At 39.1% G+C, this 27,478-nt stretch overlaps 1 protein-coding gene and 1 long non-coding RNA gene across 3 annotated transcripts in view; one reads left to right on the plus strand and one right to left on the minus strand.

Annotated features, from left to right (window-relative positions):
* Positions 1-25,148, minus strand: part of ACOT12 (acyl-CoA thioesterase 12) — a 36,604-nt gene extending 11,456 nt beyond the window's left edge. Inside the window, exons 1-11 of one of the 2 annotated variants that reach the window (XM_065919070.1) lie at positions 25,016-25,148; positions 19,135-19,204; positions 16,195-16,255; positions 12,911-13,012; positions 10,056-10,191; positions 4,634-4,790; positions 2,995-3,114; positions 2,277-2,427; positions 1,713-1,768; positions 1,370-1,433; positions 629-712 (exon numbers count right to left, since the gene is read on the minus strand). In XM_065919070.1, coding sequence (XP_065775142.1) covers positions 629-712; positions 1,370-1,433; positions 1,713-1,768; positions 2,277-2,427; positions 2,995-3,114; positions 4,634-4,790; positions 10,056-10,191; positions 12,911-13,012; positions 16,195-16,255; positions 19,135-19,204; positions 25,016-25,148 — 1,134 coding nt within the window. Of the gene's footprint in view, positions 1-628; positions 713-1,369; positions 1,434-1,712; positions 1,769-2,276; positions 2,428-2,994; positions 3,115-4,633; positions 4,791-10,055; positions 10,192-12,910; positions 13,013-16,194; positions 16,256-19,134; positions 19,205-25,015 lie in introns of those variants that run through there. The other variant, XM_065919071.1, reaches the window with a different exon arrangement.
* Positions 3,051-27,472, plus strand: LOC136156370 (uncharacterized). The gene is made up of 5 exons (XR_010660946.1): positions 3,051-3,179; positions 3,460-3,674; positions 9,769-9,828; positions 9,945-10,093; positions 26,777-27,472. It is a non-coding gene; the product is annotated as an uncharacterized lncRNA (long non-coding RNA).
* Positions 27,473-27,478: the final 6 nt, after the last annotated feature.

Here is a 27,478-nt window from a genome sequence, read left to right on the forward strand (position 1 = left end):
TGGGAGTATTCCCTTCAATTTATTTTGAGAATGCTAGGTATTATCTCTGTTTTGTATGTTTGGTAGACTTCCCTGTGACACATTCCAGTCCTGAACTTTATTTGCCTTAGTTGAGAACTGCAATGGAGCAGAGCCCTGGGAAGTTTCAGTCTGCATCCTTTGCCTTATTCCCAGGAATAAGGAAGCATTGTTTCCTTTAAGAGTAGAGTCGAGGTTTCTTATACAGCCCTTCTGTTTGTCCCACTGGTTTTAAAACCAGCTAAGGGTACTCCTTCTCTCGGGGTCAGACTTCAGGGCTGGGGTGTCCTCTCCTAGGGATGCAGGTCCTGACCTGATGGCGTTTTTTCCTCTTCCTCCCTGACTGTGTGGGCCTTTCTTTATAGCCATAGTTGTTGTATAAGAGTCTTCCTGACTCTCTCCAGCTTGTTTTCAGTGTTGTGAATTGCTTCACATATAGATGTAGTTTTGATGTGTCCATAGGGTGACTTGGTATCCTTGTACACTGCCATCTTGATCTCCATTTTTTACCTTCTTGAAAGCAGCATTAGAGGTAGCAGAACAACCTCTACCATGACAACTTTCATTCATGATGGGCAGTGAGTTGTGTGTATACCTGAATGCCTCCTACCTCTTCCACAGCGCTGGTAACCTCCCATCCACTTTTGGCTGCCAGGCTTTTGAGAGCCTCCACATTGCCATTACTCAAGGATACCTAAAGTGTAAATAATTGAAAAGCTGTGAGTTCTATACACAGATATGTGATCAAATATTTTCTGTTAGAAAATGGATACTGTTAGAGCCAAAGTGATGATGGTGAAGTTAGAACTAAGTTATAGGAACATAATTTCTGTGTCAGACTCTTAATTCAGAATTCAGATAGGTCATGTGAATCCTATATGCTTAGGAAATTAGTATCATTTTAATTGATATCCTAAGTAAAGACAAAAATACCCTTCAGTGTGACTAGTTATCAATGTGTTAATAAGTAAATTTGGATTTCCCTTTACATTTCATGGTCAAAACGTTAAAATGACTAATACGTTTTTGTTGAGAAGGCATGTCATTCAGCACAGACCATGATGAGACACTAGATGTCAATGTCCTATGTTGCTTGAATGCATTTGATACAGAGCAACCAGAGTCTGTAACTCAGTAACTATGTAGATAATTCAAACAAGGCAGTGAAGCAGCTGGCTGATGACTAGTTACTCATAGATTGGTTTTGTTTCATTTTGAGATGACAAGTTGCTATAATTCACCTCTACATCTAGCCTGTGTAGGCACAACATGAGTCAGTTAAATGAGGCGGTTCCCGTTTTTGTAATGAAGCGATTTTTACATGAAAAACTTCAGATCATAAAATTGTCACCTGGTTGCCAATATCCCAGTGTATGCAAAGTGGAACTTCTTCTTTGTGGGAAATGACATATTTTCTGGAAAAAAATGAAAATTTTAAATAATAGTTTTCTTCCCTGTACCTAGCACATAGCAATAACTGTGACACTTTCTTGAAGTGAAATCAGCAGTTAAAAAACATGGTCTTTACTGGTGGAACAGTCAAGAAGAACAATTTTCATCACAGTAGCATCCACAGTCAAAAAACATCAGACCTTCTCTTTTTATATTATGTGGGAATAGAGACCCAGAGAGGGCTCTTTGCTATGTAATTTGTCAGATGAGAGTCCATAAAATCTTACACCTGAGTCCCTTACCTGCCTAGGCGAATTCTCTTGCGTGCGAGAGCTCCACGATACCGTCGAAAATCATCCTTAAATAAATTTTTTAAAAAAGTAAAGTCAATACATTCTTAATATTTCTGTGCTACAATCCTTAAGTCTCTCTCCCCTAAGTCAGTTGAAAAGGCTAACTGGGACAAGGAGTCTCTACATGAACTATCTTCAGGTCAGAGTTAGCAGTAAGGCAGCTTATTCCATAAGACTTAATCCTGATGAATGTAGAGCAGCATAGAGAACTGGATATAAAGCTGGAAAAGAGTCAGAAATGAGACATGGAAGACATATGCTTCCAACAGCAGCATGTGGCTGAATAGATGTGAGGTCTTCAGGGCCTTCACCGTTTAAATAAAAGACCAGAGTGATTTGGAAAAAGAGGAAAAGGATCATTTTACTTTGTGAGGCAAAAAAGAAAGAAAAGCAAAGGGGAATGGACGTGGAGGTTGTTGCCAGTGCAAGAGAAGATTCTGGATGGAGCTCTGTACCACAGCTTCCCCCAGAATAAGTGGTCTGATTACTGAACTGCACGTGCTAATAACTGACCTTTGACATAGGTTTGATTTTGGGAAATGTGATCAGTTCTTCCTTATCATCGACAGCATTATAAATGAGAAAAGCACTGTTGATGTGACGGCCCCGGCTCTCAGACCACTCCTGGCAGTCAAAGGCCTCCACACGCACTCCAACTTCAACACTGCAGAAGGGCAAGAAGGGTAGTGGGCAGAGAGCCTGAGTATGCTAGGCCTCCCCTGCCCACCACCCCACCAGCTCCTCCAAGCAAGGAAGAGAAGGAGGACCCTGTGTTGTTGTTTCTTTGTTGTCTGCTAATCTATGCAGCGGTTAACATCCATTTCATCAAGTCGATTGATCTTATGTACAAGCTCCTGGGTGCATGTCTGCTTTACTTTCCCACTTTCAAGTAGTAAAAAAGGTCAGTGGAAACTTATATACATTCATGAATAAATTTTGATAAAGCACAAACCAAGACCATCCTGGATCAAGTGGGAAATATAGTCAACCTTATTATGAGACAGAAACCAACTTATCATAACATAGTGTAAGGAGGCCTCAGTGGAACAGAGGATTAATATGTATGTCTATAGATTTTGAACATGAAATTTCAAAAAAAAATTAGAAGGAATGTGGTTATTTTAAAGTATTCCCTATACTCACCTCCAGGTTGAGATAAAACAAAGAGCATTGCTTATGTGCAAGTTTGAATTCATTTTATAGCAATCTAAGAGCACCAGACATGCTTTACCAGGTCTGAAATGTGTTGTTGACTATGGCATTGAAGACAAGACGGTCTCCAACTGTAGATGGTCCCCGGAACTTAAACATGTCCACGGACTTCAGAACAGGATGCGCTCGACACAGGCGGCTGGTGAAACAAAGGGAAGGAGAGAGAAAGAAAAACGTGATCATTCTCCAAAATGTTTTCAGGAGGTACTGCTTTGCTTAATGGATGCAATAGACCTGTGTTCGGGATGCTTTCTAATGAACTTCTCTTTTAGCTCAAGAGGATAAAAAATAATGGGATTGTGTGTGTCGAGAGTGGTCCTGTAACATTATCTGCAAATATTTTAGGGAATACAGTGTCCCAGTCTGTGGGTGGCTTTCCCAAGATGCTGGTGCTTCTGCTCTTGTGGTGACAGTCCTGTTCTTGTTTTGTGCCCTATGGAAGTATCTCCAAAAAACAAACAACTGTCTTTTGTTCTGATTTCAGAGTTTTATTCCTCCTGACAGCTCAGGACTGTAGTCACAGAAAGCCGTGACTCCCAGATTGGCATAGGAAACAGTGAAGAGAACTTTCAACTGATACCATTCTCATGAGTTCCTTGGCTTCACTGTTACCTAAATTCACCCACATGTCAAAGACCAATTCTTCTTCCCCACAAAAAAGTTACCTGCATTGCTGTACAAAGCCTGAAAGGCTGCAAGGTACACATTTTACAGTTTTTTGGTATGCGAAGTTTTGAAAATCTATAAAGAAAATTTGATCTCAGAAAGTTACTATAATCGTCTACATTTTAGATTCCCACTGTGGTCATTCTGCCAATGATAAGTGAACAGATTCTGCCATAGTTAATTGCATTGTGAGCCTTTATAGTAGAATAGGCTTAAATGCTTTATTGTCATTAAGAGTGACAATGTCGTTTTAAAAACAAGCTCTTATATTTGTACACAATTTTAGGATAACCACAGGTTTCTAATTATAGTCATAACTATAGACATATTAATAAATAAAATTCTCTTAATTTAGGGAAAATAAAACCTTAACAATTGTCAGTGGTTACAGAAATTGTCAGAAGGGCAGATCCTGTTCAAATGCACTTTCAGAGACTACACTGTTCTTTAAAGCTGCCCAATTACCTACATGGCTCCATTAAGAATGAAATGACCCTTTCTGAAACTGAGCAGCGTTTAAAAGTACTTTTCCAAGTTCTTCCCTCTTTCTCATTGTATTTTTCAGTTAATCCTTTGGCCGTAATGATTCTAACCAGCAGCTTCAGAGGTCAGACCTAGTTGTGAACCACCTTTTAAAAAGTTTGTATCTTGACTGTTTTGAAGTGTAATGGCTGTCTTCTATTTCTGTTTTCCATCTACTTTGTCATAACTAACTTTACAAGAGTTGCAAGATCAACAGTCATAATTCAGATTAACTGTAAGAACTGTCATTTCCTTTTTTATTTTTGAACAAAGCATTTAAACTTTAACCCTCAGAAAAGGACAGAATAATTCTCAGGTAAATAGGAAAATGACTGATCATTTTCTCAGTTTGATAAAAGGCAACATTGTTCTCTGCTTGTTCCCTTGACTCACCCAGTAGCCAGCCTCAGAACCTTCTGCCCTCTCCTGACTAGTCTCAAGATCACAAACCAAGGGTTAAAACCAAGAACCTTGCAGAAATAGTAGCCACCGCCTCCATCCAAGCCATAATTTGGCCACCAAATGTATTTCCATGATGGTTTGCATGGGGTGGGAGGACAAGTTCAATGCTCTGAACAGAAGTGCCTCTTGTGGAAACAGTTCCTTCCTCATCATCACAAATGGAATCTGAAAGGTAGACATAAACAAAAATGGTAGAGTTAAATGCAGAACCTGAGGTTATAACCTTTCCTTCAACTCATGAGATTTTTAGAAAAATTAAATTATTTTTAATTTTTATACAAACTAAATATTAATTAAATAATAATACTTAATTAAAAATTAAATATTATTACCCAAGACCTAAGTTATGACCAACCTAGATAGCATATTAAAAAGCAGAGACATTACTTTGCCAACTAAGCTCCGTCTGGTCAAGGCTATGCTTTTTCCAGTGGTCATGTATGGATGTGAGAGTTGGACTGTGAAGACGGCTGAGTGCCGAAAAATTGATGCTTTTGAACTGTGGTGTTGGAGAAGACTCTTGAGAGTCCCTTGGACTGCAAGGAGATCCAACCAGTCCATCCTGAAGGAGATCAGTCCTGGGTGTTCATTGGAAGGACTGATGCTGAAGCTGAAACTCCAATACTTTGGCCACCTCATGCAAAGAGTTGACTCATTGGAAAAGACCCTGATGCTGGGAGGGATTGGGGGCAGGAGGAGAAGGGGGCGACAGAGGATGAGATGGCTGGATGGCATCACTGACTCGATGGACATGGGTTTGAGTAAACTCCGGGAGTTGGTGATGGACATGGAGGCCTGGTGTGCTGTGAGTCATGGGGTCGCAAAGAGTTGGACACGACTGAGCGACTGAACTGAACTGAACTGAAGACTTAAAACTCCCAAGGAAATGAATAGGTTTTATTTAACAGTGAACTGGGTAAGACAACAGATCGGAAAGGGCATTTTAGAGATTGTATTCCAACCTATTTTATAAGTCAACCAGAATTTTGATCAAAAGAGTAAGTAAGTTTAAATTTGAGTTGCTTCAGGTGGAGAAAGGGCAGATTAGAGCAGGTTAGGGCAGAAAGAAATTTGGGGATTGACAGATATGTTATTGTCTTGGTTGTGGTGATGGTTTCATGGGGGTGTCCATGTCTCAAGACCTATCAAGTATAACTTTAAATATGGCCCATTTATGGTAAAAGTTAATGAAAAGAAAGGGATTTGAGCTTTAGGGGCCATGGACACTGAGAATCTGGAACTGTTTGCTGCACTATAAACTTCAGAATGGGAATATGGCCTCCCCTGGTGACTGCTGTGTAATGAAAGCAGTCACAAAAAGAAAAGACACAATAAATACGTTGTTCTTCTTAGTGTCTTTCTGCTTCTTTTGAATCATATCTGCTTCATTTACTGACAAATTGGTTTTTCCTCTCAACAATGGAGAAATCATTTACTTTGGCTGCAAAGCAGTAAAATGTATTCAGTTATACTTCCTGCATCATCAAGTGAATCACCAGCTAGGCTTAAATCTCACGTGCTGTTGTTGAGGAGGTGGGGGAGGAATTACAAATCAGGGGTACCATGCTGGTTGTACTCTCAGAGGCAGAGCTGAGCTGGCAGTGTGAGAGCACAAATATGCCCAGCTGTTGCTGGTAACTGGGAATGGAGCCCTCCTTGGCACATTTACATATAAGTCAGCAGAAAAGTGTGGTTACAGAGATTTTCATTCCATTTCCTAGTGTAAATTTTATATTTTTAATTAACTGTCTTTTTCTTTTACTTTTTCCCCTGCATTTCACTGATCATTTCAGTCCCCTCCTTAAAAACATGCAGTGACTTCCCCTTGGCCTATTGGGAAAGCCTCAATCATTCTTATGACCCCCAAGCCCTTTCTTTCTTATCTGGCCCATGCCTACCTCTCCAGCCCCAGCTAGTCTGAATGCCAGTAGCACCCCTTCTTCCCCCATCACATCTCTTAATCTCTCTCTCCCTCCATTCCAGCCACTCCAGCATTTTTCAGCTCCTATAACTAAAATGCCATCTTCAGCATCAGGGCATTAGTACATGGTCTCTCTCTGTCAGTAGCAGTTCCACTGGCCACCATCACCATCTTCCATTTACCTCCTGTTCTGTTTTGGCCCATCTCAGTTACCATTTCCTCAGGAAGGCCTTCTCTGACCTCCACAACTGAGCTCTTACTTGTACCTCTCTTTCACAGTCACAATTTTATGTTTGTGTGACCTTTGATTATCTGACGCCCTAGATCCTGAGCTTCTTTGGGTAAGGATTGATTTTTTAAAATCCTAATGGAATTTCAGAATGTAAGTGCTCAGTCAGTATTTACTGAATGAATGAATGGATGGATGGATGAATAAACTTACCTTTGCTGATTTTAGACTTCCCTGGTAGCTCAGAGAGGAAATTAAAAAGCCTTTTGATGAAAGTGAAAGAGGAGAGTGAAAAAGTTGGCTTAAAGCTCAACATTCAGAAAACTAAGATCATGGCATCTGTTCCCATCATCTCATGGGAAATAGATGGGGAGACAGTGGAAACAGTGTCAGACTTTATTTTTGGGGGCTCCAAAATCACAGCAGATGGTGACTGCAGCCATGAAATGAAAAGAGGCTTACTCCTTGGAAGGAAAGTTATGATCAACCTAGATAACATATTAAAAAGCAGAGACATTACTTTGCCAACAAAGGTCCGTCTGGTCAAGGCTATGGTTTTTCCAGTGGTCATGTATGGATGTGAGAGTTGGACTGTGAAGACAGCTGAGTGCCGAAAAATTTATGCTTTTGAACTGTGGTGTTGGAGAAGACTCTTGAGAGTCCCTTGGACTGCAAGGAGATCCAACCATCCATCCTGAAGGAGATCAGTCCTGGGTGTTCATTGGAAGGACTGATGCTGAAGCTGAAACTCCAATACTTTAGCCACCTCATGCGAAGAGTTGACTCATTGGAAAAGACCCTGATGCTGGGAGGGATTGGAGGCAGGAGGAGAAGGGGGCGACAGAGGATGAGATGGCTGGATAGCATCACCGACTCGATGGACATGGGTTTGAGTAAACTCCGGGAGTTGGTGATGGACATGGAGGCCTGGTGTGCTGTGATTCATGGGGTCGCAAAGAGTTGGACACGACTCAGCGACTGAACTGAACTGAACTTGCTAATTTATTCCACATTCACAGTCCTTACTATCAACAGGATATTTTTAGGCAACAAAAATGATTGTACTCATTCATACTTCTGTTTTTACAATAGTTTCCCCAGCTCTTCATTTTCACTTAATTAGTATTGTGGACCCTTCTGTTTTTCCAGTTTTGTGGGTGTGATATAGTGTCTCGTGGTGGTTATAGTTTGCATTTCCCTGATTAATAATGAGGTCCAAAATCTTTTCATATGCATATTAAACTTTCCTGTTACCTCTTAATAAAATATCTGTGTTGTTTGCTTCAAATGTTACTTCTCTCCCATTCTTTTTCTCCTTTCTTCGTGGAACTTTGATTAGATGCTTCTTAGACTTCTTACTCCATTCTCTCTGTCTCCTAATCTCTCTTGTATAGTTTCCATTTCCTTGTCTATCCATCTGCATTCTAGGTAACTCCCTCAGATTTACTTTCCAGTTTACTATCTCAGATGCTGTTTCATTATTAAGTTTTAAATTTTAATTATTATCTATTCTTTTTGCTTCTTTATCTAATGTTCTAGGTCATTTACTTGTTCCTACATAATACTTTTGATGCTCTTTTATTTCTTAAAATATATTTACGTTCTTATTTCAGATTCTTTATGTGTTAAATTCTATTTCTTTAGTCTTCCTTGCAGGCTTCATTCTGTTGTCCGGTGCTTTTCTGAATTCAGGTGACTGACTTTTGTCTTATGATTCTTGTCTAAGAGCTTACATTCCTTGGATCTCTATCTGTGGGGGTTCTTGAGGACTGGGCTTAAAGTCCTGTCTGCACAGAGGATTTGCATTTGTGGCTGCAGATCACCTGTGGGTACTTAACACAGTATGAATTCACACTATGTTATACTTGGTCTGTTTCAAACCAAACAAATTATGTGAATTCTGACACCAGACATGCTTGAGAATGCAGTTGTGATTGAATCCTCAAAAAGAAACAAGTGTTTTTCCATTCCACATAGGGCTAAGTTTCCATGCTGGAAAGAGCTCTCGGAGGCATGGTTTTTCCAGTTGACCCCCCGAGGGTATCATTTTGGAGGTGTTTGAGCTCCAGGTCTGGTTCCCTGATCCAGCTTCCCACTTGACTGTGCTTCCTGAGCTCGGGTGGGCCCCTTAAAACACAGCTCAGGGTCTACCACCTACAGGGCCTTCCTTAGCAAATGCCAGCACTTGTGTCTCCTTACACTGCAGTATTTGTGTTTCTGATCATTTGTGGACTTGAAGCCTCTTTCTTAGTTTTCTGCCTGCTGAGATGTGTTTGTAAATATTTTGTCCAGAAATTTTAGATTTTTTTCAGACTGCGAGTCCACCATATTGCTGTAATCAGAATTGGATTGCTTCCTAAAGTAATCCTTAAAAAGCATATAAAATCTTAAATTCTTAAATCCTTCCAACTTCCATCTTTTTTAAGTACTGATTTTGCTAGATAATTTTTTATAAACATCCAAAACTAGTACTGATTGAGATTTTTTTTTAAGGTTAATTTCTCATACTCAAATGGTACTTTTTTGGTTCAAAATAAATTAATATAAATCATCTGTACAATATATAGCTAAATTAAAAAAAAGAAAGGTGTGTAATTGTTTGAATATTGTGTTCCCAAGGTAAAATTAAAAAAATAAGAAAAGACCTATACTGTGAGAGACTTTGTAAAGACTCAGATATAAGGCAACTCCTTTTCTGATGGATAACTAAAGAAAAATTGACTTGATTCCTGTAAAGACATACATGGCATACACTGGGGTACATAGAGCTGTGTACTAGGGCAGGTTGCATGTATAAGGATCATCTAGGAAATGTATACAGGAATGTATTCAGTATAGGGAAACTTGGTGCAGAAGTATGCCTATTTGGAGGTAATTGCCAATCACTGGGGAAATGGGACACTCCTCGGTTTAGTCTAGAGACCAGTCTAGGCTCAGAGCTTTGGTTGTGCACCCATGTTAAGGACAGTAAACAAACCTCATCCTTTCTACAGGTTTCCAACTGGGACATACTCATCTGGAGGTCAATTTCAGTTCTTGTACTTTGGATGTTTGTAAGTATTTTGTCATTCCTCTTGGACAATGTTACATTTATCCCACATTTTTTTTGGTCAGGAACTTTGACCTGAATTGAGGTTATTCTGTCTTTGGTTTTCTGTCTCACTACCAGAAAGGATCAGGACAGTGGCAGAATGCACATTCTTTTCAAGTGCACATGGAACCTCCTCCAGAATATGATCACGATCATATAATTAAAGTTCCTGTAAATAGATTTACTAACCGTCAAACTTGCCACCTTCCTTCATCAAGTTTTTAAAGGTATCTTCATGTTGTAATCGAACTTTCCTTCTCTCAGAAGCCAGATTGTGTTCCACATGATCTTGTTCAGTTAGAAGTGTGACTGGTTTTAATTGAATCTAGAAAAAGAAAAACATTTATCTTTCATTGCCTTGTTAAATTATAAAAGCACAACATGAACTTTGCAAAAACAAATAATATGCCACATTATTTTCTAACTCAAAGTAAATAGAGCATTTATGGATATGAACATTTAATGTACATATTATGGATGTGTACATTTTATTTTGTCTTAATTTTTTTCCTAAAATATTTTTAAACTAAAAAAATCAACGTAGGCTTCATAATTTGTTCATATAATATGTGCCTTTGAAAAGTTTTCCAAATATTAATTTTCCCTGATTTAAAAAATTTTCAACAGAATTACAAAAGAAAATATTCTTCAAATTAATGAATGAGGAGAGGGACTTTGATTCCACTAAATTCTTATCAAGAAATGTTTTCTACCTTTTGAAAAATTAAGATATCAGAGGGAGAGAAGGATATTCTAGAGAAAGCTGTCATGATATTCCCTCTTTGGAAATTTCATCACATGATGGGAACATTATCTAATAAGCAAACTGAAAGAATCAGTGTATCAGAATAAAGCTCCAGCTGACCTCCAGAAACCTGGAAATGTGATGCAACAGAAGCAAGGGCTCAAGTTCTTCCAGAATGCCTGACTGCTGTCCTGTGTGTGAGTCACCTTGCAGCTGAACTGGGAGAGCTCCATGCTTATTTACAGGCCACGTAAAGTCTGACCCTTGACCAAGATAACAGTGAAATAGCTAGCGATTTCTGATACATGGTTAAAGTCAAACGCCCCTGGATGACCTCATCCAACTTGTTTAGGAGTGTAATGACTAATAGCTTATACTGGTTTAACTAATTACATAGCTTTATTTTAGTTGTGTGACCAGTGGGGTGCAAAAGACCACCTGGTAAACTCATGTTTTGGCTTTCTAATCTGCAAATGAAGTACATTTTGTGTGCTAAGAGCTTTGGTTGGAAGTCTTGACCGTCTCGGACGTTTGCTGTGCTTTCTTTCTGCTGCTGTGCCATTTCCTTTAGCTTCAGTAAGGCCTTACACGGGCTTACCCTGTGGAGTCTTGGGAAGCGTTCTATGATCTGGTCTGTGTCATTGTTGAACTAGACTGAGTTAATCATTGCCCATCTCATCCTGGAATGAACTCACTTTGGACAGAGACCCAGGTAGCCCTGTCGGTTGAAACCACTGATTTTTCATGGCTCTCTTAATGGCGTGCTACTGAGTAAGAATGTTACCAACTAGAAAATACAGGTGCTTTATAATAAAGGTTATCTGAGCTAACCAATTATGGCAGCACTTAGGGTACTTGCTTTCTCAGAAGCACTGCTGGAAAACAGATCTTTAAGCTCAGCGGAGACTAGACTGAAGTGTGGCTATACTATTCTTATTCCACAAGTCCCTGAAGCTGGAGGGGGAAGAAGATGGGCTTCGTTTTCTCCTCCATGTGAAGGAATGATTTGGGGAGATGGATTCCTTTCTGTCACTTGCTCTCAGATATGAGAACCCTGCAATCACCCCCATATTCTCTCATTCACAAAAGTTTGGAGATTCAGAGGGGATTCCAGGAGAAACAGAATGTTTGACAAGACCTGTCTCAGTGTCTCAATGATTTTAGTGAACATAGGATCCCTAGGATGCTTTGTCAAACTACAGATTCCAAACTCCTATACTAGTGATTCTAATTCAATAGGTCTGAGATACAGCCCAGAAAGCTGCATTTTTGTAATACAACAAGTGATATGAACTTCAGTTTGAAAAAACAATGCCCCTGGGCAGTGGCGACTTGCTTTGTGGTCTGCTTTATATCAGAGAGGGGAAGAAGTGTCCCAGTATACGAAACTGCAGAGACACCTGCCCCCCAGGTACCACCCTGGCCTCACTAGGCCCTGGTCCATCTGTGTGCCTCCTGGCCCACGTGAGGAGCTGCTGGTGACGGCTGCTTTGGGGTACAGGGAAAACTTTGCTTTGTCCCAGCTGGCTGTTCCACGTGAGGAAGACTTTTGCAGAGTGAATAGTACTTGTGGAGCGAGGAGAAGCCACTGTGCCTACTTCTAAAGCAATCCTTCAAGTGAAAGATTTGAGTTCTAACTTGAATTATTACATTTTAAAATGCTTATACTAAGTGTGGATCCTGCCCTAGGTATCCTGGCTCTAAAAAGAAAATCCAAGAAATTATAGTAAGTCTGCAGTAGACAAAGGACAAGCTGCTCTGGGCCAATGCCAGGCAAGCCCACTGGAATACCTACATCAGGCCAACATATTTCTCTTAAGGGTGTTTTTACACCATATGGCCTGCAGCTTATTTTCAAACTTCAGTAACTCAGCAACTTTGACATTATTCCTTTAGGTTTGAAAAAGTGATTGGACCATAATGCACAATTGGTAGCTAAAATGCTCTTGCTTTAAAAAATATTTTAACCCAATTTTGAGTTACATAACCACAAAAGAACCAAACCAGTAAACAATATTTTTGGGAAACTGATATGACCTTCAGATCACTTAAAGCACAGTGTTTTTTCCCTCTTTCACAAACTGGCTACATCTCTCAATTTTTCTAACGTAGTTAATACTGTGATATCATTGCATAAGTATTGGTGACAGTTACAGTAAGTATTGGTGAATAACAAATCTTGGGAAAGTGTATTCCTGACAAGAAAGAAATGTCCCTTACCTATAACAATTCTGATGCTGGTAATTCTGTTAATGAGTCCCTGAATTATATGCTAGATACTTTTCAGACAGGAATTTACCTTTTCTTTTCCAACTGGTTTGGCTACAAAGGTAGAGAAAGCCACACTAACAAGTTTCTCAGTGCCAGTGAGCATGTCTTCTACTGTAACCTTGATGCTGATCTACAGTGGAAAGAAAAATAAAAAATTTTCAGTCATCCAGACAACACATGACACTGTGGCATTGAAAATTCATTTATGCACTTCACCATTGCTTTGTTTTTTGAATAAAACCAGTATTTTAATTTACTTTTAGTCAGTATTGTCCTCTCCATGATTTTCTATTAAATTGAAAAAAAAATCTCTGATTATAGAAAAATATATATTTACCATGGAAAATTTTGTTAAGTATAAAAATAAATGATAAAAATGGAATCTAACTATCAAGAGTAAATATTATCACTAATCCCATCACCCATATTAATAATTACTAATCTTTATATAAACTTTCTTCCAGTGTTATATACATACATATGAAATGTGTCTATATGTATATAGATGTGTATGTATATGTATCTGTATACACACACACAAAAGACTATCATACTGCATTTACAGTTTTATATTATATCTTACAACTTTGGGGCATTTATTAAACATTTTCAAATCCTATTATTACTAAATGTGCTTTTGAAAATAAGATTTTAACAAATGCCTTATAGATGGTACACCATCAGAGAGGTGTACCATAACTATTTTTACTCTTCAGTCTCAGTTTTATAACCAAGTTGACATGGATAAAATGTTATTTATAGTCACGTTATTTGCAGCTTTGTTTCCTCTTTTAGGAGTTTTCTTTTTCAGGATTAGCAAGAATTGGCTAAGACACTCTATGGTGATAGCACAGTGGACTGGATTTCCCACATGAAGAACTCTGAAGCTTAGGTCCTTATCATGATCACATTCTGCAGAAGTGCGGGAACTTAGCCCAGAGAAATAATACTATCTTCTTGAAACAGTGGACAACCTCGCCCATCTTAGTTCAGCACTGTGTTATCAACGATAGTATCTATTTCTTCGTCTTCACCAAGTACATCATGTACAGAAATAAACATCAGTCAGTGAGTCACTTAACTTATGAAACCAAATTAGTATTTGCATGGTAAATGTAAGTTAACTAGATGGTGAGTAACCAGATTTAAACCATCCATTCTCAACTCCCAATAGCTTTCACCCACATAACTTTCTACTTTCAGAGAAATAGGCAGATGAAAAATAGACAACTAACGGTAAAAACAAAGCAACCGTTTTGGAGAGTTAAAGCAAGTTCTGAGCCTTGTCTTCTATTAGAATAGTTAATGATGTCTCAAAAACATATGCCAGGGAGAATTTCACTTTCTGTCATGACATAGTAGGTCAGTTTGGAACCATATCGTATGAAAACAACTGGAAAATTGGACCAAGGATAGGAAGCAACTGTTCTCACACATAGGACAGCAGGCAATGCAGAGCTGGATCTCCACAGAAAGGGAAGATTAATGAGGGGAGCACTTGCCTGGGCTCTCATTCTGCAGGCAGTTCCCAGACTATGACCAAGGGGGGGAAATGGGAAGCACTGAAATGAGGACCCAGAAATCAAGATCAAGGCAGCTGAGATTGTCCCAGAAAGGAAGGCGCTATAAAAGGAAAGAATCCCAGGTATGTGCATATTGTCCCTGTTGAGTAAGTTAGGTTGATACCAGTCTGAGCCTGTGTAGGGTGAAATTTCACAAAGCCAGAAAAGAACAGTTTCTGGGAAAGAAACGATTGTAAATTGAGCTCTTGTAAAAATTCCAAGAGCTCACAGAGCCCTGGGAATCTGGTGTTCCCTCCAGCCAGACCTCACTGAATACATAACTCATTCATAGAGACCACAGAGGACCACAACTTTGTAGAGAGACTAGATCAGCCCTAAATGGGGCTAGTATTTATTTTTCTTCAGATCAGAAATCTATGCTTTCCACTCACTGGGCATTTTATTTATTTATTTTTTCTCTTTTCTGTTCTTTTCTTAGCTTTTAGTCAAACTTCCTTTGGAAATTCTGGCTGGTCTCAGGGAAAAGGACAGGAGAAAAGAAAGGGGACTTTCATCTATGCATGGGCTGAATAGAGGGAGAGTACTATCTCTCAGGAGAAAGGCCAGGCCCAGAGGCTACTATGTGCAGAGATCAAGAGTCCTATGGTTGAGAATCAGAATCCAGAAGCACTGTTACACTGTCTCTGACATGGCTCATTTTATCCACAAGTTTGTATAACCTTTCTGAATTTTTCAAGTTTTTTGTACCCTGTTTATATAGATACTAGGGGAAAGTGAGGACTAAATCAGGGTAAAGTCATCACCATAGGTATGGTTATTACCAAAACAGTTCTGTTATGGGTTAATTTGTGTCCCCCACCAAATCTGGTACCTCAGAATGTGACCTTATTTGAAAATGGGCTGTAATTATTTACGGCAAGGTCCTTCTGGAGTAGGATGGACACAGCAACACAGGGAGAACACCATGTACAGACAGGCTGAGATCGGGGTGAAGCAAATCACTGGCAAACCACCAGAGGTCAGGAGGGAGGATGGGGGCCGATTCTCTCCCATAGCCCTGGAAAGGAACCGACCCTACTAACACCCTGATTTAGGCTGCTAGCCTGCAGAACGGTGAGGCAATCAGTTTCTGTTACTTAAGGCACCTCATCTGTGAAACTTCGTCATGGGAGCCCTAAGATACACATATAAGTCCCTACATGTCATTGGTGCCCAGAGAGCAAAGGGACTGCTACTAACCAAGCTACAAGTTGCAATATGGGATCCAGGAAATCCCTTCCTGCTATTTTAGCCTGCATTGAGACCTTTGTAATTCTGAGAATTTTGTATTCATAACTATAGTAAAGAAAAGAAAAGTAGATGAAGAAGAGAAGTCTAAGCTTCCCTCTTGCTTCAGTTACTCTGCCTTTCAAAAACTAGTTAATTGTGGGGCTGGTTTTCACTAGGAGTGAGGAGATGGGGAAAAAGTGGAGTTAGAAAATTAGTAGAGTCAGAATAATTAAGAAATAAAACCCATACCTGGCAAAGAACCAAGGGTGTCCTTCTCCCCTTGTATGTTTACTTTCTGTGTACCCTTCTGTGCAAAAACCATTCATTGCATCACATTTAATTGTAGTAGCAGGAAAACATAGTCTCCTTATTTACCTGTGAGCCTGACTACAGATTCAAGGGCCTTCTGACATTCAGAATCTCATAAACTCTAAGTTACTCCAGGCTTCCCCCTTGGCCCTCTGTAAACAATAAAGAGATGAGCACCGACAGGCAGTAGGAAGAAAAGGGAGCCTCTTACCTCCATGCTTGTGCTGAACGCTCTACTAACTTTTGCTTTGATGGTTATAACTTGTCCAACTCTATTGGGGAAGAAAAAAAACCCTCAGTAATTCTAGCACATCTCGTTTTAGACTTGAAGATTCATTTAAATATGTGTGCCACAGAACAGTTCTACCTTACCATGTTGATAATGCTCATGCATGAAAACTGCAAATTAATGATAACAAGACAGCACCAAAAACAGATGCAGATCTTTGTAAACCACACATGTGTCAGCTGACTAGCCTCTTAACAGAAAAGGGCCTTTGCTAAGATGATGTGCAAAATGATTTCCAAATCTACACCTTGTACCACAGCTGTTTCCTAAAGAGAAGTTACAACAAACACATGCAAACCTATGCAACTGATATTTTAAAATGTTGGTTAACAAGTAAATGGATAGACATACAAGCAAGCAAGCAAACAAATGGAATAGCTTCACTAGGCTTATAGGACCACTCAGTGTTGCCAGATGATTCATTCACTCCACATTATTTCTGGAACTCTGATCATGTAACCACAAGTTGTTTCAAAGCTTTTGTGTTTAGGCCCCTCAGTCATCTAAGGGTCTATCCAATACAAGCTTCCTCAATTTTTCTCCCTTACTTCAGAGGTGTACTGGTGAAAATCTATATCTCATTTTAAGGCCCATATTAAATACTACCTCCATCATGAAACTCATTGATTCTCTAGTCAACATGTACCTCCCAGAACTTATAACTCACCCTAGCCTTGCATCCTCTATTCTGATGACTATGTATTTGTCTGACTTTCTTACCAGACTGAATGACTGCCACACTCCAGAATTGTGTCATAATCATTCACATATTCTCTTGAGCCTAGACCAGTACTTCTGGTATATGCAGTATGTATTTGTGAGTTAAAAATATCTGATATGGCTTTTAACCAAATTATATGGCTTTCTATAGGTAGCTTTCAGTTTTCTTATTTTTTAATGGTGTGGGTCCCATGTGTTTTAGTGGCCACAAATCCTTTCTGATAACACAAACACAACATAGTACAAATGGCAAACTACAATTCAACGCTGAGATTACTTGTTAAGTCTAAGTTATAGAATTTAGGATTGGAAAGTATATAATAGATATTTTATTGTAATATACTGTTGGCTTTCCTAAGCTTAATAATGGTGCTTTAATGTGTTCTCAAAAAAGTTTGCATTTTCAGTAATCTGTAATTTTGTTGAGATAAAGACACATGTCAGCTTTTTCTACTTGAGGGGAAAAAAATCACATAGTGTTTGCACTTAGTCAGCAGACCTTCATCTGTATCTACAAATCTCTAGAATGTCAAGGGCTCTTTCAGACACTGCAGCAGACAATGAGGACAAGTGTCAGGAGATGTTCAATAAAGATTGCTGATCACAAAGATAGAAGAAGTGGGTTGGGGAAAGCACTGGATAGAGCGTAAGAAGATCCAGGCTGTAAGTGCCCTCTGACCTTTGGCTGGCTATGGGGCTTAGGCCTCGGGTTCTTATCAGTGCAAAGATGACTGCATTGAGTTCTAAAGGTCTCGCCGTATCTATGATTCTAATGCCTACCAAAAATTTCTTTTGGATTAACTTTGAGGGTATAATTTTTTATGTGTGTGGTTTTATTTAACTTAATTTTGTTTGTATATAAATGGATAGGTGCCAGATAAATGTAAGCTGAAGATTGGAGAGATGAACTGGGCATCTCAGTGGACAGACTCCCTAGGGTTTGAAAACTGGTGGCAACTATGCCATGATCCTTGGGAAGAGTCCCAGACTAGCAGCAGACAATCTTCTCTCTTCCTTTTTTTTTTGTAAGTTATGTTTATGTCTTTTAGGGTCAAGATATTCATAAAGAAAAAGAGATACAAACATAAAATCAAATAAATAAAACTATATGACCCTAGTTCATTAGAATTACTAATATGACCTCTTAAAAAAACATAACTCCTAATTCTGCCACCAGAAAGGTATAGAAATAATGACCAACCCTGTATCAGTGAACATATTAAACAGGGAGACAGCAGATACAAAATGTGGTAAACTGTATAGGACAAAAGACCAGGTTTCTTTAAAAAATAAATTGCAAGAGAAAAGAAGAGAAGGAAAATTTTATGTTAAAGGTCACATCAGCCATATTGGTTCCTGATTCAATAGACCAATTGTTTAAATTAAAAAACAAACAAACAAACATTTTTTAAGACTATTGGGAATGATAGTTTTTGTTAATGGTATTGTGTCTATGTTATTATGTTTTCTAAAAGAGCCCATTTTTTTAGAAATATATATGAAATATTCAGAGATGATTATGGGATTTGCCTAAAAATAGTCCAGGTGTGTGGGGGATTATGGAGGGGTGCTGATGAAACAATATCATCCATGAATTGATTATTGTCATAGTTAGGTGTTGGGTCCTTGGGAATACATGGTGCTATTCTCTCTTCTTTTGTATATGGTTGAAAGATTTGTATATCTTGAAATTTTCTACAATAAGAAATGGTAAAACATACACACTCCCACATATAAAATGTTTTTCATAATTTAACATCCCTACTGAGATTAATTAATATTTACCCAACAACCTAATGATGAAATTCACCATTTTAAAGATACTTATCATTAATTATTCCTAGTAAAGGAAGAAGCCATTTAAGGGTCAGCTTTTAGAAATCCTGTAATGCCTTATACCAAAAGGCATTTAATGCTGAGAGCTATTTCTTAATAAATCAGGGCTATAAATTTTACACTAAGAGTATTTACTAAAAGTAGGTCCTGAAATTATTATTATCTACTGATTTACATTGGCTCAAATACTACTTATTAACAAATTGGATCCCTGACTCCAAATGAGTAAGCTTAGGTGCCACAAATACATGTTGTAAATGAACTAATAAACCCAGGGGAAAGGCATGATAAAGCAATGCCACTTACCTAGCTGTTGCTTCAAACTGTATGTCATCCACTGAGGCTGTGACACAGGAAACGCCAGCATGTTTTTCAGCTTCAAAAAATAGGTTAAAAATAAAAAGAAGGCTGGATTAGTTATGTTTATATACTTCAGCATGCAGGAAGAGGAACAAAACAAGTGGGTTTATTCTAGTAACTCATCCCTCTATTCAGTACAGAACCACTGTGCCCACCCTTCTGAATGAACTGGATTGATAACAGTTCCTTTGCTTGATAAGTTATTTCTCTACTGCATGGAAATTACTGTACTTCCTCCAAAGTTTTAACTTACACTCTCTTTGATTTGAAATTTAACACCAATACTCAGCATATCTAGCTACTTGAATAGTAACTTCAATAAGTTGGTGTCAGCTTTAACTATTTTGTCAAGTACTACCCTTCTTTAAAAAAAAACAAAACAAAACAAAACAGTGCATCAGAGCTGTAGCTATTATTCACGTAACCAGTGGCTGAATATATTTAAACCACTTAACCAGTGTAAGCACTGAACAGTAAAGAAGACTTCAAGGTCATATCCCAAATCAGAGAGAAACGTGTCTTGGCGTCAGAGAAATAGAGATGGGCATGTAGTAAGTATTTAATCATTATTTACTTATTACTACTAAATCCATATGAAATTCACTTGCATTAATTATGCAGGAGGAGGAAAGCGTTGAGTAGGGTGAGAGGTTCGGAAGGAGCTCCAGTTATTTCCATGGTCCCTGTCTGCATTATTTAATTCGTTGAGTTTTTTGTTTTTTATTATTGTTGGTTTTACTTTATGTAAAAGTATCAGAATTTATCCTCTTTGGGAAAAATTTTGACGTGTGTTTTTTCCAGAATTTCATTTTGAGGAACAATTAAAACCTAAACAGACTGACTGCATTAGCTCTTTTAAAGAAATTTTAACTCTATTTTAATTTTGCAGACTTCACTCCTAGTGCCATATTATGAAAAAGAAAGAGATAGTGAATTATACTGAATCTACATTCCCTGTGTATAGAGGATTACTTTAATTGTAATATATATTGACAGTCCCAGGTAAAGAGATATGATAAAGTACTCTAGAGAGCAAGTATGTGAAACATTCCTCCCTATGATCTAATTCTGTAGAAAATGGGACATTCTGGTTTTACTCACTGGAAATAGCTATTCTTCCAAATACACATGACCTAAACTGAGTAACTAAAAAACTAACCATAGCAGAACTGAGTGATGGAGAGGGGAGAATGGGCTTCCCAGGTCTGAAGTTCAATTAGAGAAAAGACACATAAAAATATTAGACTCTAGAAATGCTCAAGGTGGGCTCAGTTCAGTTCAAAGTATCAAATATTTGTTAAATTCCCATTGATTTTCAGACACTTTGAGCTGAATCAGTCCTATCTTTTAATGAGCCTACTCAGTGACAGAGACCTAGCCATAGTCAATGCCCTTTTTCTGGAGAATGATTGGGACTCTTGCAAATATATGCTGTACAGTGTTGACTAAACTCATTCTGGTTACCTGACATGAGGGAATGATATGGTTATTAAACTATTCTTGTCGATAAAGTGTAACCCTGTAACCAACCAATTTGGTAACCAACATGAGTTACCAAATTTTGAGTGATTTAAATGATGACTGAAGTGCAAAAAAAGACTAACTTTTTATTGTGTATATTGGGTGTCTTCTATGTGTATGTAGCACCATACCAGATTGCATTAGAGATCACAAAGAAACATAATCATCATAATAATTATCATTTATTATTGGCCTGGCACTGAGCTAAGTATGCATATTAATTACATGAGGTTGGTACTGTTAATAGTTCCATTTTACAAATGAGGCAATTTTGGCTTAGAAAGATCAAATACATTGTTCTAAATAGTGATTTTGACTGTAGAAGCAATAAAAACTCTGAGAAAAAAGGCCAACCAAGGAATGCTCCCTAGAGAAGTTCTTGGCTGAATATGGGCTTCAGGGACTCAATTGCCATGGTCTATATTATAGACTTTCAAGGGCCATTAAATTAAAAGTGAAAAATTAAAATATGGGGAACCAACATAGGGCCACAAATTTTATGTGTGATCATTTTTCTTTGTAATTGTGACAGATATGAATTCGACAGGACCAATCTGTTCTGGTTCTTTGTTTTAATTGTCCTTCATGCAGTATGTCAGTAAAAGTGGAGGACCTCTAAAGCTATTTCTGATTTCCTGGGAAAACTGAGAGAAGCTGAGGAATAGTAGCTAAGTGGAGGTAATCCAGGAATGATGATTGATCAAAATGATGGTGACTTCTTCATTCCTTCTTTTAACTAATATTAATTAAATGCTTGGGCTCCAAAATCACTGCAGGCGGTGACTACAGCCACAAAATTAAAAAACGCTCCTTGGAAGAAAAGGTATGACAGCATGTTAAAAAGCAGAGACATCACTGTCAACAAAGGTCCATATAGTCAAAGCTATGGTTTTTCCAGTAGTCATGTATGGATGTGAGTTGGACCATAAGGAACGCTGAATGCCAAAGAATTGATACTTTCAAATTTTGGTGCTAAAGAAGGTGCTTGAGAGTCCCCTGGACAGCAAGATCAAACCAGTCAATCCTAAAGGAAGTCAACCCTGAATATTCATTGGAAGGACTAATGCTGAAGCTGAAGCTCCAGTACTTCGGCCACCTGATGAGAAGATTGTTTGCAAAAGACCCTGATGCTGGGAAAGATTGAGGGCAAGAGAAGAGGACAACAGAGGATGAGATGATTGGATGGCATTATTGACCCAATGGAGATGAGCTTGAGCAAACTCAGGGAGATGGTGAAGGACAGGGAGTCCTGGTGTGCTGCAGTCCATTGGGTTGCAAAGAACCGGATGTGAGTTAGCGACTGAAGAACATCCTGTGCTGTGCCAACCTCTATGTAAAGTCCTGGAAATGTAAAACAGCCACTGTCCTTATTCTCATGGAGTATAGTGGAGGAGCCAGACATTAATTAAACGAGTACATAATCACAAAATAAGTTAGGTGATCTGAAGAAAACATGGATATTCTGAGGGTCTGTAACTGAGGAACCACACCTGGGTGGATGTCAAGGAAGGTGTCCATGTGGAGAGGATGCTTGAAGTGAGATCTGAAAGATGAGAAGGAGCAGAAACAGTGTTAGGTGCTCAGTCATGTCCGACTTTGTGACCCCATGAACTGTAGCCCGTCAGGCTCTTCTGTCCATGGGATTCTCCAGGCAAGAATACTGGAGTGGGTAGCCATATCCTTCTCCAGAGGATCTTCCCAACCCAGGGATTGAACCTGGGTCTCATGCATTGTAGGCAGATTCTTTACCATCTGAGCCTCGATGAAAGCCCTAATTCTAATGAGGTCAGTGGCTAATTCTAATCCTTGTTTTCCTATCTATCATAAAGTGTTTTTCTCTGTTTTCAAGATTTTCTCTTCACCATAGTTTGATGATGATGTGCATAAATGTGACTTTCTTTGTATTGATTTTGCTTGGTGTCCTATGATCTTTTTGAATCTGTGCAATCTTGTACCATATTTGGGAAAATTGCATCTATTATTTCTTCAAATATTTGCTTTTTTTCCATACCTTCTCTTATCTATGGGACTTCAATTATAAAAGGCATTTTATGCATTTGATTTTTTTCATAAATCCCAGACATTTTATTTTTTAAATTCCTTTTTTCCCTGTGTTCTTCAGATTGAATAATTTCTATTGATCCATCTTTATGTTTAGTAACTTTACTCAGTCACCTCCTTTCTTTGTTTAATCCTATCCAGTGAGTTTTTAATTTCAAATACTATAATTTTCAGTTCTGGAATTTCCATTGAGTTATTGTTTTTATAGTTTCTATTTCTGTGCTAAGATTTACTTTGTCTTTCATTATGATCATATTTTTCACTATATTCTTGAGTGGAGTTATGACACTCGCTTTAAAAATTCTTGAAGTTTAATTCCAGCATTAAGTCTTCTAGGGATTGGTCTCTACTTTCTGTCTCTTCTCTTAAGAATGGGTCATACTTTCCTGTTTCTTACAAAATCAAGTAATTTTGGATTGAAGTCTAGTTATTATGAGTGATATGTTATAGAAATTGTGGGTTCTTATATGGTCCTCTGAAGAACATTGTGTTTTTTTCCATTGGGTAATTTAATTTGTAGAGTGTTTAACACAGGTATTAACCATGTTCCCAAACCAACTTTGTCATAAAGATTTCTTCAATATTGTATTATTAATAATATAACTATTAAGGTCCACAGTAATTGGTTATCAGTTGACTCCTGCTGTGGCCTGAGTTTCCAAAGATGTAAAAGCATAGAAATTTTTATGAAAATTGCAAAAGGGCAATTGTTCCTTCATTATAGGACAGAAGCACTGAGTGAGGTAACTTTAAAAGTCACTTCAATATTCACATGATGAATTCAGTTGCCATGGAAATAGGCATCGTTATTATTAGCAACCTCCATAATTTCTATACTGGTTTCTCCTCCATGTGAATTACATTTGTATTCATGTCGCCATTATTATGTTATTATAACCAACCTCAAATCCTGATTAAACCTGTTAAGACAGAAACCAAACATTTCTATCAACAAACAGAAATCAAACAAACTGGCATCGGATATATGACTGAATTTTGTGGGTGGTTAACACACAGGGGATTAGAAATTGTATGAACACTCATTGAGGAAAGCAGGGATTTGTAATTAGCTGAGCTTTACTTTTGTCCTCTGTAAAATAAGAATCCTGGGATACGTGATCTTAAGCTCCTTCCAGCTCTAATATTTTATCCTCACATAGTTTACTTAAAATGTACATTTTCTGAGTCTATTAAGTATCATATGCAAAGCCTGGTTTCCTAAATAAGATTGCACGTTCTGGACACATCCATCCAGTTACCCATCCATATAATCAGGAGGTTTTTGTTTAGTGCCTAGTAACCATTAGAAAACTAGCTTTAGTTCACATGCTAATTGGCCAGTCAGGAAATCAAAGGTGAACATACTAACACACAAAGTAATTGCGGATTGTGTTAAGCAGTGTGAAGGAATGCGGAAAGGGTGTCGTGACAAAAGTGATGAAAGGGTGCAAGTGCACAGCAGGCAGTTAGGATAGACTGCTGTGCAGGAATGGTGTTTCGTGGAGATGGAATGCAAGGAAGGGCCAGGAGAAAAGTGCAAAGGCAGAAAGAACAGCAGGTGCAAAGGTCCTTCGTGCAGGCTACACAAGGGTGGGGAAGGCAACAACCTGAATTCAGAAGCAGATATGGGAGATGGGTAATGTGTTAAACTGAATGTTAGATCTGCAGAAATGTAAGCCAATACCACTTCTCTATGTACATTTATGTTCTTGTTGAAAATAGTCATTTTACAATGAAAATACGTAATGGATTTTTGTTATTTTCAAAAGAATTATTTTTAAAAATTTCACATATGGTAAGTATGCATATAAAAAAGAACTCACATGAAAGTTCTCTTGGGGCATCGCTTATTTAATGGGATAAAAGACCAAGAGGTTTAAGAACCACTGGTCCAGGGCTTTCCCAGTACTGGATAAACAATCTCAATCGCTGTTTCCCAGCTGCACAAGGCTTAAAACTCTGTAAATACCATCCTCTCCTTCCTTCTCCCTCCTTATCCATTCCGGGTCCTAGGGTGGCGCAGACCTGCACCCCACTGCCCCAGATCTTTTGACATCCTGACCTCTGCCTTCCCGACACCCGCCATCCTGCATCTCCACATCCCAGCCCACTTCCCAGGCACTCTCCGCCATCCCGGACACTCGCCTCTCCAACATACACTGGGCCCCTCAAGTAGGGCTCCCGCATTCCGGACGCCGGCACCCCGGGTCTCCCTGGTCTTACACCCGCCTTCCAGCACTCCTACCCGCCAGGCAGGCTGTGGTGTCGATCCACTTGAGCAGCTGCGCTGCGCTCAGCTCGCCCCGGGGGTTGGCGTGCGCAGGCTGGATGGCCTGGCTCATGCGCACCTCCGCGGGCGCCGGCCGCTCCAGCTCCATGGCTCGTCAAGAGTGCGAAGCGACCCGGCCTGGGCGCCGCCTGGCCACCGGCCGGGCCCGCCCCAGCTCCAAAGGGCACTGAGCCGCTGTCCCCAGCCCGCATCCCGCGCCCTGCGGCACCAGGAGGTGAGATTTAAGGGGCCAGGAATGTCGCGAGGAGAGTGAAAGGGAACTCTTCACTGAATCTGGGGCGACCGAGGTTGGCAAAGCTGGAGCCAGCTCGGGTTTCTCACCTGTGAAGGGGAGATAGCACTTATCTCAGAGGACTGTGCAGAGAATTAGTGAGATGAAGTACCAAACTCACGGGCGTGTGCCTGGCTAAGGAGACATGGGTGTTTGCCAGGTAGAATAGTGAGGTTACTGTCTGCCTGAAGAACTTGACAAGTGATGGGGAGTTAATAACTAATTAGTTAAATTTTCTCTAGAGAAATGTAGACCTTTCGCATTAGAAGTTGATTTTTAAAGTATTTGACTTTTCTTTCTTTTTTTCTGCTGTACACTGCCAGGTAGGGTGGGCAATCACTCCTCCCATCCCTAGTTCAAAATCCACCTTCTGGTTCTTAGGATAATATGATGGCTCAAAAAAAGCCCCTCTGTTATTCGTCATTTTGTTATGAAATTACCCCACAGCCAAACAAACAGAGGAGCTGATTTTTGCTGGCATATCAGAGTCACCCAATAAGGGAAGGCAACCTTTTGATTTTAATGTAGAGAATAAATTGTTGCTGCGTTGCAAATGAGCTCAACAAAAACCCCAAGAGAATTTCTTCTTGATGAGAGAATCTAGAATATTAAATAAGATTTATCATTGTTAACCTTTAGCACACATAAGCTTTCTAGAGCTGAAATCAGTGATTCTACAAAGCACTCCCCATTAAGGAAACAGTGACAGCAGAAAACCTACAACATATTGTAGAGTCATAGATGTGGTATTAGAAGGACTGGCTGCATCTGGGAGGGCATTCAGGGGTGAGGAAATGGGCGTCTGGAGGGGTGTGTCAGGCAGGCAGCTGATGTGAAGGGGCAGTTAAGGTAGTTGAGCACCTGACTTGAACTCAGGACTCCTGACTTACCACAAAGTCTCATCGACTCCAACAAGTCAGTGCTGCTTTTTCATCCCTTGCAGACGGCCTGCTAAGCCCCAACTTGGAGCATCTGAATGGAGATTCTGGTAAAATGCTTCTTTTTTAAAAACGCTTTTAACATAAGAGAGGAATGAAGGAAACATGGACTTTATAGCTTTTCAGGATCCTCTGTGGGTAGGTTTCTGTCCCATATGAACTTAATAACTGGATGCAGTCAGCTGGGTAAGTAGGAAGTTTGACTTCTATAAAATGACTTTTTTAAACAAATTAAAACTTATGCTTCCAGGATGGTCCCCTTATAAGTTGATTTTCAAATAACAGTGTTATTGCTTTTACCGCTTTTATCATTCCTCATTAGAAAGTGCCTCTAGAGTTCTTTATAGCATCTCGGCAGATTGGATTATTACTCAGCAAATACTCACTACATCGACTGATAACTCCACGGGAGGCGCTTACTGGTGTGTGGCTTGGCCATGTGACTTGGATTTTATAGAATGTGAGGAGGTAACAGTGTACCAGTTTGAACCTAGCCCTTATTTTTAGGGACATCTGACCTCTGCAGTGAGAAGAGGCTGTGCCTGAGCCGCTGCCCCACGAGCATCTGGGTGCCGGGCTGCATTCACGTATCGCGGAGCCATTCCAGCCGACCTACAGACTTGCAGCCTGAAGCTGAGCCATGCAACAGACATGCAGAGGCCTAAATGGGATTTGACTGCTTATTTTTGTCCGTCACTGTGATTGGGGGATTGTTACACAGCAATGCCTAACAGTTACACGTGCGAATTTCACTTATTAATATTTTAGAAAATGTATTAAGTTATTGGAAATAAAACGTGTTTAGGCTGGGTTTTATTGTTTGGGATAAAAAACGGTGACTAACATAATAATATGTATGTACTTGCTTTATATGTATACTTGACTTTCCAAAATGATTATCTGGAAAAGGACAGCATGTGTCTGTATATGTATGTCTAGGAATGTATGACCAAAGAAGCAAAATACACAAAGTCACCATTATGCTTTGTTATATGTATTATCTCCTAATTAGATGTCTTGATTATGGTTTCTTAGCTTTTGTTGGTTTTGTACCAATTTTCAATTTCATAGCCTCTGCCTGAAACTACTGTTCTTATGGTTTTTTTTTTTTTAATAGCATCAGCATGTGTGAACATTTGCTATATCCTTTATCTGTCAAAGATTTCTGCTATTATGTTTGAAGAAAAGACTTCCATTTTCCCATTTCTG

The sequence above is a fragment of the Muntiacus reevesi genome, chromosome 1 (assembly GCF_963930625.1).
Source record: "Muntiacus reevesi chromosome 1, mMunRee1.1, whole genome shotgun sequence".
NCBI lineage: Eukaryota > Metazoa > Chordata > Mammalia > Artiodactyla > Cervidae > Muntiacus > Muntiacus reevesi.